This window comes from Triplophysa dalaica, chromosome 16, assembly GCF_015846415.1.
Source record: "Triplophysa dalaica isolate WHDGS20190420 chromosome 16, ASM1584641v1, whole genome shotgun sequence".
Classification (NCBI taxonomy): domain Eukaryota; kingdom Metazoa; phylum Chordata; class Actinopteri; order Cypriniformes; family Nemacheilidae; genus Triplophysa; species Triplophysa dalaica.
The window spans coordinates 22,655-33,824 of NC_079557.1; the positions used below are offsets into that span (position 1 = coordinate 22,655).

At 37.0% G+C, this 11,170-nt stretch overlaps 1 protein-coding gene across 1 annotated transcript in view; it reads left to right on the plus strand.

The window, feature by feature from the left end:
• The window catches only part of LOC130438458 (GPI ethanolamine phosphate transferase 2-like), a gene marked incomplete at its 5' end in the record, with an annotated part of 31,998 nt that extends 21,265 nt beyond the window's left edge, over nt 1–10,733 (plus strand). Inside the window, 3 exon segments of the mRNA XM_056770390.1 lie at nt 3,216–3,534; nt 5,332–5,495; nt 9,528–10,733. Coding sequence (XP_056626368.1) covers nt 3,216–3,534; nt 5,332–5,495; nt 9,528–9,747 — 703 coding nt within the window.
• Nucleotides 10,734–11,170: the final 437 nt, after the last annotated feature.

Sequence of the window (11,170 nt, forward strand, 5' to 3'; positions counted from 1 at the left end):
AAGAGCTGCAGGTCCTCACATAGACCCGACTGAAGAAGAACACTTGAATACACCAAATAAATAAAAACTAGTTTCAAACACAGATTAGTTCTGAATATCAAAATTTGCAGTTGCTTTGAAATCGCAAGCAGATAAAAATCCTGCCAGAGTGTTATTGTAGAATCACTTATTTAAATCGATTGAACACATTAAAGCAGGACGAGATAAAAGTGCTTCTGTTTGCTTTAGATGTGATGTGAAACCAGTGCCATTTATTTTGGGGTGAAACCTAATTTTATTGAGAAACTTTTGCATACGCCTGTAATGTAAAGTCCAGCGATTCCTAACGTCTGATGTTATAGACATGATGATGATGATGATGTATACAGTGGGGGTGTATAAATGTGTTCAGGGTTGTGAGTCAGAGTTCTGGTGGCCTTTAACTCCCTCACTGCCTCCATCACTGCCTCCATTACTTTATTTCTCCCATCCTTCCTTCCTTCCTCCCTCCTTCTTTTTTCTTTCTTTCTTTATTTTTTTCTTTCTCTCTCCCTCTCCCTCCCTCCCTCCCTCATTCTTTTTCTTTCTTTCTTCCTTCCTTCCCTACTTCCTTCCTTCTTTCCTCTCTGTATGACTGATGTTACTCTATAAATGTTAAAATATCACATTAATCTTTTTTGCCCGTCTTTCCTTTTCTTTGTCTTCTTCAGGTTTTGATTGATTTGCACTTATTGCAGATAAATAAAACATGATAACACATCTGCTGTCTTTCTCCGAGCAAAGATGGGCTGATTTGTTTAGCTTTCAGGTGTGCACGTGCATTAGCTCACAATAGTGCTTTGAATACAACAATTTAAAGAAGTAGTTCACTAAGAATACTTTCATTCTGTTATCATATAATCACCTCAAAACCATATTACAAGACATTTTGGGCAAAAAAAACGTTTTACACTTTGCGTAGTTGTCCTTGCTGCTGAAATAAATGAGATAAAACATGCAGTTTCTGCCCGTCTCATATTAATGTTGAGTACAGGTAGCCAACTCGGTGTGACTTACCGCGTGCAGTTTATGTCTGGCTCCTTTTAGCTTGTTACGGAACTGGAATTCATGTTCTGTTTTTTTGACAAGTTGACCATGCTAAGCTTGAGAAGCCGGCACGTTTAACCGTGTAAAGAAGTCCGAATGCATGAAACAGCATGTTGCCTCCGCTTTATGAAAACTGACTTTTAAAACTTGAAAGTGTTTCAGAAGTTCTGCGTCGTTTAAACTTTTCTTTTGTAGTGGGACATAACACAAATCCTGAGTGTGTCTGGATGAAGTTTGTGTGAATGCTAGTTCTCCTGCTGTGTCATCCTGTGCTTTTTAAACAAGATGATGTTGCCAGGTTCTGGTTGGCATGGTAACGTGTTGTGGATGAAAGTGTTTGTGCAGATGTAGTTTTCTCTCTGATGGAGCTTAGTTACAGTCAAGAGGAGCCGAGACACAGTTGTAATATAAATGATGAGATGTTCCTTCTTCTCTGGGGAAATAGCTGAGATCTCTCTCTCATTTGGCTCTAATCATGTTTAATGTGACTGATCCAGAGTTTGGAGGATACGCTGAAACATATTCACAATATAAAACAGCTAAACTACTGAGACGCTTCTCTTTTGAATAAAGTTATTCTCTGTAGTGTAACTTACAAACACAACACTGAGTGTTCACGCTTTTTAACTGGAGAATATCTCAATGATTTTAAGATGAAATATTTACTGGAAAAACACAGCCGGGGATATTATTTGATATTATTGTTTTTTTGGTGTTCAAATGTTTTTATTAAGGTATTCAATGAAACAAAGATATTATTGTTTTAATGTTGTTTTAAAGTTTTAGGTCACCTGACTAAAATCTTTTTGATCTGAAAGTGTTCGCCTAAAACTCTAACATTTATTTATAGATGAAAATATTGTAAAATTATGCAAACATTTTCATTTCTTTGCGTTAGGTTACACTGGTGTTATTCCATAGTGTTTATGACTTTACTATTATTCAAACTGAAAAAAATTAATAAGTAACTTTGAACAGTAGTTTGGACAAATTTGATGGAATCGATGTGTTTTTAATAGTGCTGTCATTCGATTAAAAAAGTAATCTGATCAATCACATTTTTTTTGTGTGTGATCAATCACGATTAATCACATATAACATTCACATTTTTAAATGTACTTTTACATTCAAATAATTTCACATTTAATCTCTAAATTTATATAGAAACAACAGATTTCTTTAACAGCATCATTTTATGAATAAAAGCAAACAATCTGATATTAGTACTGCAACTGATGTCTCTATTAAATTGATGAGTTTTTCTTTGTTTTAATATTTTTATAGTACAGTATAACTGAGAGCTCTCATGTCTAACAGGTGGGAAATTTAAAGAAATTTAAAGAAAGAAATGCTCAATTCTAAATTAAACACAGTGTTAAATCTACAAAACATATTGAATTGCTCTTTTCTTTTGTTCTTTGGTGAACATTAGTGACAGGAGACACAGCAGCAGGTTTAAGAACGCCGTCCCTTTAAGAGCTGCCGCTCTACGCAGATCTGACTCCTCTCCCATTTTCCCTATTTTTGCATTCCTTCCAGACAAAACAGGTTCTCTGACATAATCTTGTGTGTTTCTGTGTATTCAAGCACGAAAGAGAACTTAATACTGATGGACCTTTCATCATGAAAATTGAGAATGGTTTAATAAAATAAAAGTGTAAAAAGACCTGTTTTTGGGGTGATCTTTATCTGTATAATGGTGATTTCCCTACAAAATCTTGAATTCTTTTGCGGTGACCTTTTCCTGATTTTATTTGTAGGAAAATCGTTTTCATAAAGTTTCTAGTAGCATCTCTATTGCTCTATCATAAGCCGTCAGGTTGGAGGTTTAATCGGGGGCCGTTTTTCTAATGTCAATTTTGACCCAATTTGATCCAAGCATTGCTTTAAACATGTGAAATCCAGATCTGGTTCTGTGGAAATGCTCTTCTTTTCTTCACTGTCTCTCTCTGGACGGGTGACCTCGTTCAACTCCAGTGAGCTAAAAGTCGTCACTTGTTCTGAAGAGCACCAGACCTCTCCGTCATCACTTCACATGCTTGAGCGAGACCAACCTTCACACAAAAGTCTCTTGCAGTCAATGTCAATTCTCGTGTGTGGATGTAAATATCAGCGTTTTTGAAACATTGGTCTCTTGCCCTCTCTTTCAGGGGAACCGTCGAGGCGCGATTCGTCTACGTGTTTGTCCTCGGGATCCTCTTCACCGGCGTCAAGGACCTGCTGCGAGCTCAGCTGACGTCCTCGGGTGGAGACGGCGGGCGTCTGAAGAGCAGGGGATTGTGGGAAGTTTACAGTGGGGTGGTGTTGCTGGTGGCTCTGCTCTTCAGAGCTCATAATCTGCCCACGCTGGCCTGCTGTCTGCTCATTCAGACCGTCATGGCTCAGTTCATCTGGAAGAGACTGCATTACGACGCCGCTCAGACCACCATCATGCACTACTGGTTCGGTCAGGCCTTCTTTTACTTCCAGGTAAAGAACAGAGAGGAGACCATGCTGACAATTCCACCTCCGTTATTTTGTTGTAGTTTATTAATGAACTCTTTCTGAAGACGCAGTTGACAGAAACACTGACTCTGTGGGAGTGTACGTTCATTGCACATTTCTGTTAGAGAATCTCGTCTCAGCAAGAAAAGTTTTTTATAACTATTATATCAATTCAGCCATGAAGTTTATCTATTTATTTATTTACCCATCGAGTGTCTCAGCTTCGTAATCTCACTTATTTGTGTGTAAAGTACTGTAGTCGCAGAGTCTTCTTTTATAAAGTTACTCAACGGGTTCATTAAATTCTTGAAGTTTGATTTATTAAGAGACACATTCATTGACATTAAGAGACATTGAAAGTAAATGAGAGCGGAGGGTCATTTGTTATGCTATAAAGCACCAGAGCGTGGAATTATGGGCCTGACAATGACATCATCATCATCTGAGGGACGGTCCAGCTTGACTCTCTCTCTCTCTTTAGTCTTTAGGCCAAATGATGGTTGATTTTTAATTGTCACATTCGTTTAGTGCATTTTGTCTCTTTATGCGCCTGCGTTGACACTGAAGAGAGAGAATCTGACTGCTGCAGTGACAGAATATATTGAGTCTCATGACAGTTTTTCTGTACTTTGAAGAGTGTTTACGAAGGCAAGCATCATTATTAACGATGCTCATATTTAAAGTTTGAGACTTTTAACAATAATATTTTCTCACCGTCGTGTCATTGCAAACTTGTGTGATCTAGTTTGTGCTGTGGAACACAAACTAACACACTAAACCCTATGAAGCCGTAGTTAACACCTGAGGAGCGATGTGTAAATTAACCGTAAACCGTGACTTCACATGGCGTATTGCTTTTATAAGAAGGTTATTCTGGTGAGATGTCATGAAATAAACACAGCAGCAAAAATACGATAAAATGATAATTGATCAAACATATTCTTCTGCCGAGGAATGTAGTTTTTCGGAAACAATAAGAAAAGGTTGAACAGATGCTGTGGAGCTGTAATACTGAGATATGTGTTTCTAGAGTAGGGCCATGTCCAATACCCTTTATTTTTCCCAAATATCTATTTTCCTGTTTCCATTTTCAAGTTTTCTTGTTTTCCGACTTTTACTGTACAATTGTAAGCAATATATTTTTTGAAAACATGAAAAAAAATCCCTGTTACTGTTTTTACTTCCGTATTTTGATGCATTTCCGAGTGAATGGAATTTATAATGAGAAAGATAGTGGGCGTGGCTTTTCGTCTGCGATTTGAATGGACGTATAAAAACTTTCGTTGCTTTTAGAACTGAAACTGATGACAGTTGAAGGGGAGGAGTTACCGGATGCTCCTCTCAAGCCGTCTAACATACGTCATATAAGAAGGACCGTCACAACAGGACGGATGTGCGTTTTCAGATTTTAACAAAAAATTGTGGTGGAACACAAATTTTAAAAAGAGAACGACCCACATTGATAAACTACTTACAATAAACGCTGCAATATTTCATGAAAAAATAGGCATATAGTGAATAAGCATTTCACTGGGAATTTTCACTGAACCATACATCATGTGAGGTGACATCAGAATGACACAATGAATCATCTCGGGTTAAACTGGTTCTTTATGCTATTTTCAGTGTTATTTTCAACCGAGCAGCATGTCCTTTTAACCTTGTGAGCAGCTGCATAGCAACACCTTGCCAACAGTCAATAGCATCCTGACATCTCTGCACGATGTGTTTTTTCTGCTTCTGTATTTGATATCATGTGTTGTTTTTCTGCCGTGTGTCTAGGGAAACTCAAACAACATCGGGACGGTGGACATCTCAGTGGGGTTTGTGGGTCTTGAGAGTTATGTAGAAGCACCTGCTGTTATCCTCACAGCGTTGAGCACATACGCTGGACCTCTGCTGTGGGCCTTTCACCTGCTCTGTTACCTCACCTCACAGAGACACAGGTAACACACACACACATTTAATAAACGATGACACCTGGATGACAATGAGCCGTTTTAGATTCAGTATATGAAGGCTTGAAGCGTGAAAGTTAACGCATTGGCATGTGCGGTTCATTAACTAACATCACGAGGCGATTGGCAGAGAAGTTATCTGAGAGTCAAATGGAGATGGATGTTTAATGTAAGTCAAGTCCTCGCTGGTTTTGTAGGCTGGGATTCCATTATCAGCAAAGCTTATTATCATCTCGGTTTCATTATTGCAGATATGCATGAGGTTCAGTGTTTACATTCCCCGCGTGTTTTGAGACAGTGTGAGGAATATATAAGATGTGTGCGGTTCATGCATATTAAATACAAGTTCTATTCGTTGTGAATTAGTTACATTGGATCTCTCGACTGACCCGCTAATATTTAATCACGTGTTGCGTAAGGTCTTGCATTAGCAGCCATACCGAGATTTATAATAATATGTAAATATGGATTAAATATATGTGCTTTATAAAAAATGTACATACATTAGAATGAAGTCATTTTATGAGTTTTAAATAATTTCTGTATTTTATGCTGTTTTTTATATGTCTGGACTGCTTGACCATAAATTTTGACAACGCTGCTTTGCAACAAATCTAGAATCAAATTAGATTAGATATTGAATGCTGAGAAGTTACCCAAATTCTTTCCAAAAAGTCGTCTGCTAAATTAATAAATTAAGAGTTTGGTTCCAAAATGAAATAACCTGAACTTTAATTTAGAAAAATCATGTTTTTTATTATGTTTTTATTGAGTTGTATTGTGTTAGTTAGCTTTATTTTTTTGTTATAATGGTTTAAATCAAAACAAACCAACTGCAGTTTGAGTGATATAAATTGGAATGCACAATATAAAAACTTCAAAAGTAAAAATATAAATAAGTACGTTTTTAACCCTAATAAAGACACTTTTAACATTTAAGTGTCATCATTTAGCTTTAATCTGAAATATAATCTCTATTACTAAATGTGTTTCTTGCTGATAACCACATAAGCACGATGAAGTCTTATTTTTCAGCCCAGTTTGTCTTTGAAAATCAGGTTGTATTTTTGAGAAATGGTTGAGTTGTAAATGTTAAAGTCTCGTTCATCAATCCCCTTTATTGCAGAAAAGCGATAAAGAGATTTAACTTCTTTAGTTTTAGGAGTTTTATGAGATAGTTCTGCAACAGTCTGCTAGCGTGACCCTCTTTGTATTAGAAAATAATATGGTGCAGTAAAAAAGCCTGAAATGTCATGAGTAAGAGGATAATACCGTCATTACTGTGATATAGGGATGTGTGTAATAAAGTCGTTTTAGGTCTTTTCTCCTCTTTTTAAAAGACCTCTTCTGTCGCTTTCTTCACTCTGCGTTTTTTTTCTGAGAAAATACAATTGCAAGCATTTTAATACCTTACAGAAAGATGATGAGAGAAGATGTTTTAAAAGATTGCAGCCACATCATCATATCAGTGATGTGAAATTACAGAGCATCATGGGAATATTAATCAGTGCTGGTCTTCTTATGATAACAGTTTTAATGGTGTTTGATGTGATCTCTCTGTGCTAGTGAGGCATCGGGGGGGCAGTTAGTAGAGCCAGAGCTGCTAATGATGCTGCAATTACACACACTTACACAACAATGAATAAAACAAACCATGACAAGACTATCACACTTCAACACCCCCCCCCCCCCCCACCGACACCGGACACATTGGTTTTTATACATTGTTGTGAGTTTGCTGAGTCATCGTGCTTTTTATACTGTACAAATTGTATATTCTAAACCTACGGTCAGGAACCTTTTTTTAACCAAGATGACTTTTTTTTCAGTTTTGGTTCATTCATTTTTCAAAAGAGCTATTGCAAACCTACTATTTGAAAACAACAACCTGAAATATCGATAAGTATTATGAGCTTTTTAACATTGGTTGGTGAAGAGTAAGACACCTGGCGAGACACATGATTTTTGAAAAGAGCCACATGACCACTGCCCTCAACCAATCCAACATACAAACCTTTCTGCATTTTTACATATTCAGATAAACACTTTAATTACTTTGATTTATTATCATTGTGAACTGTTGGGTGTATGCATATACAGTGTAGGTGATTTAGACGTTGGGTCCCGAATTTCACTCAATGAATTAGTTCCTAAAAGTAGCCATATTGACTCAAATTGTCTTGGACTTTTGACGATAAAAGAGTTTGATATACTTAGATCACAGAATTTAAAACTTTCTTGACGAGGTCATGAAGAAGAAGAGGAGACGCTCATAACTGAATTACAGCTTATTTATGCACAATAAACTAAAGGCGGGAATTGTAAGCGGGTTGTGTTTGTTATATCACGTGCAGATTTGTGTGAGAGGTTTGTGTTGGAGAACTCCACATGCTCCATAATCCCAAATATTAAAATTCTAAAACTCTCTCAGTTTAGACCAGTGACACTCTTTAAACCTGATTATAAAATCCGTCGCTGTGAAGCTGAAAAAGTGTCTGCCTGTTGTCTGATAAATGACCAGCCTAAGTGCTCTGAATGTATAATTCACCGCTCTCAGCGTTATTAGAATAGCACACGCTCGCACAACAGATCCAGGAAAAGCTCTTTGATCAATATGATGCTTTCTGGAATCCCTGCCGAGATGTCTGACCCATCCCGCATCCCATCCGAGCGTTTACACTATTTGTTAGAGAGAGAGAGAGGCTTGTTAGGTGATATTTCATTTCCTTCGAGGCAACAGGTGCTTTGTGTTCATGGATATTGAATCCCGCAAACAATCTAGTACCCAGAGTGCCGTGTGAGCTTTAGATTTGAATTGCAAATGGCTTCATCCGCCGGCAGACTCCTCGTGTGGAGCACCTGCAGTTCTGTTTCTGACAGTTTCAGGAAAGTGAATCAACAGCGGGGGCTGATATGTGGCTGAACACTCCACACATTTGTTGTGTACCAGCAGCTGCACAGATCAGGGAGTCAGCCAATTCGCTGTTACGTCTGCCTCCAGTACCAACCTGTCAATCAAACACAACACCTCGGAGAACCGGACTGAGTATTCATTCCGCTTCAAAATGTGAATAGAAGAACCGTATTTGAGTCTTGATGTCTTGTTTAGACATATTGTCGAGTCCATCTGTTCTTTCAGACATATTTCCATCTAGATTAATTGTTTTTCTAACCAATTAAAACCGGTCCAAAGAGTTAATAACAACAGAAGTATAATCACTATATGACCTGTATCTTTTATTGCTTAAAGATTCAATTAGTGAGCAAGTAAAACCAATTCACAAGGGTTTTGTGGGAAATGAAGGTTATTTCTCATCAACACACATAAAGAAAACTGTACAGAGATGGTGACAGAAAGAGATTCTTTGAGTATGAGAGGGGTGTTATAGGTCACCGCTGTGGTCCCTCTGGACTTAAAGGGGTCATTTGGTGCAAATACATGTTTTTTTTATGTATCTTTGGTGTATTATAAGTTGCACATGCATCTATTAGACACGTAAAATTGCAAGATGAAAGTGTGGGAACTAAAGATACATTCTATCTAAAAGTGAATGCTCACCCAGACCTGCCTGAAACACCTCTTGTTACCACACCCCCACAAATCTACTGCTCGATCTAAAAGAAGTGCGAGTTTGAGTCACTTATAACGTGCATTTAAAAAAGCAACAGTCAAACTTGATCATTATAAATATACTTTATTATCATGAAAATACCTGAAGAGGCTTGAGGAACAGTGATAAAAAGACAAATTCATATGACTGAGAAATGTGTGGCATTTGACATCACTTCAGCTCAAGACTAAAGTCAATCTGTTCTTCTATAACAAAATACTATACAAAATAAACTTGATGTTTCTTTTTCAAAGATGCTGAAAAGATGAGCAGAGGGAATTTTTAATGGAGATGACTGCACAAGGCATTAAACCGAATAATCCAAATCCAGTTCAATTCACTCCAGTTTAGTCTAGTCTAGTCTAAATGAACTGCTCCAGCTTTAACTCTCTCTCTCTCTTTTTCTCAGGGCTGTAATGGGTCTCGGTCATGGTAGTTACTGTTTCGCCCTCCTGCGGTCCATTCCAGCTGTGTTTTATGTGGTTCTGGTGACGGGTCTGAGATATCATCTGTTCATCTGGAGTGTGTTTTCTCCTAAACTCTTATATGAGGCCATGCACACTCTCATCACCACGGCTGTGTGTCTGTGTTTCACATTCATGGATCAGGACCGCTCCGGACGACTATAAACACAGCCAAACCAAAGCCAAACTCAGGTGCAGAAAGAGGAAGGATGAAATCAAACGACTGTGAAGTTTAGAACTTGTGAATCAAAGCCACAATGCTTTTACTGATGCTTCTGAGGTTTTTCCACAGACGTGAATAAATGATATTTATATCTGTTTTTTGGAGTAATTAATGGCACAGATGATGCCGCGAGATGTTCCTCTCCTGATTATTTGCTATGCAGTTTTATTCAGAAAGCTTTACAGACGAAGATGATCGTGTGATGTATGTTTCCATTTTTTCTCGTGACCGTCTCTTCACCTCTGGATTCATGTGAGATGTGTTATTAATTCCTCACACTTTGAAATTTTAAGAGATCTGAAAACTAAATGAATCGATATTTTAATGCGGCTACGCATGACGCTATGTGTTATTCAGCCCTGTGGGAACATCATTTATTTTAGTAAGCGCTTTCTCTTTATCTCCGTCAATGAATCTGATAAATAATAAAACAACTCAGTTTAGTTTCAGGTTAAATTGAAGGATTTTTTGTACATGATTTTCAATGTGGGAGCTCTGGTTTGAGCCTATTTGAGTCTTTAGTTTGGTGAAAAGCAAGAATTTGTTTCGGTTGGATTCATTCATGTTCTTTTTGGTGTGAGCTCTATGCAAGAAAAACTTATATTCATGGTCTTTTATGATTAAATGTATTGTGACTCAACTGTAAATGTATTAAATGTTTGGTGGTTGTCTCTAAACCCGGTCAGATCACGCAGTGTTGTCTCTTCTACTGAGAACAGTGAAATGATTGGTGTCTTGTGTGTAATTTGCACACAAATTTTGAATCACATGTGTGTCTATGTATGTTTATTCATCATCACGGAAGGGCTAGTTTACTGTTTCAATTATCCACAGAAAATCTGTATAATAGCTTGTGATGATAATTCTGTAAATGTCCTTTAACCTTTAACCATGCGGCAGAGTTATTAAAGTTTGGATTTAGCTTTAATCATTTTTATCAATATTTTAAATTGGGTTTTATTTTTAGATTTTTGTTTTTTGTGTTAATTTTAGTTCAAGTTTAAGCAATTTTTGTATATGCTTTTGTCATTTATAATTTATTGTTATTAGTTATGTTGCTTTATAAGATTAATTCATTTTATTTTAGTTTTATTATTTGTTTATTTTTAAAACTGTATTGCTTTAAACATATTTCCGTTTATTTTTGAGGCAAAATTAAACTGATCAACAAACTTTCCACTAGTTTGTAGATCAGAATCTTATTTGATTTCAATGAACAGAAACATTTTCAAAGTTTTAATTTTAGTAAACAAAAATAACCCTGCAGTGTAGACACACACTGAGTGTAAAACATGTTTTCTTCTATGGGGGAAAGGTCAGTAACGACTTAAGCAAACCCACTCAGCAGAGGTAGTTTATTGCCTA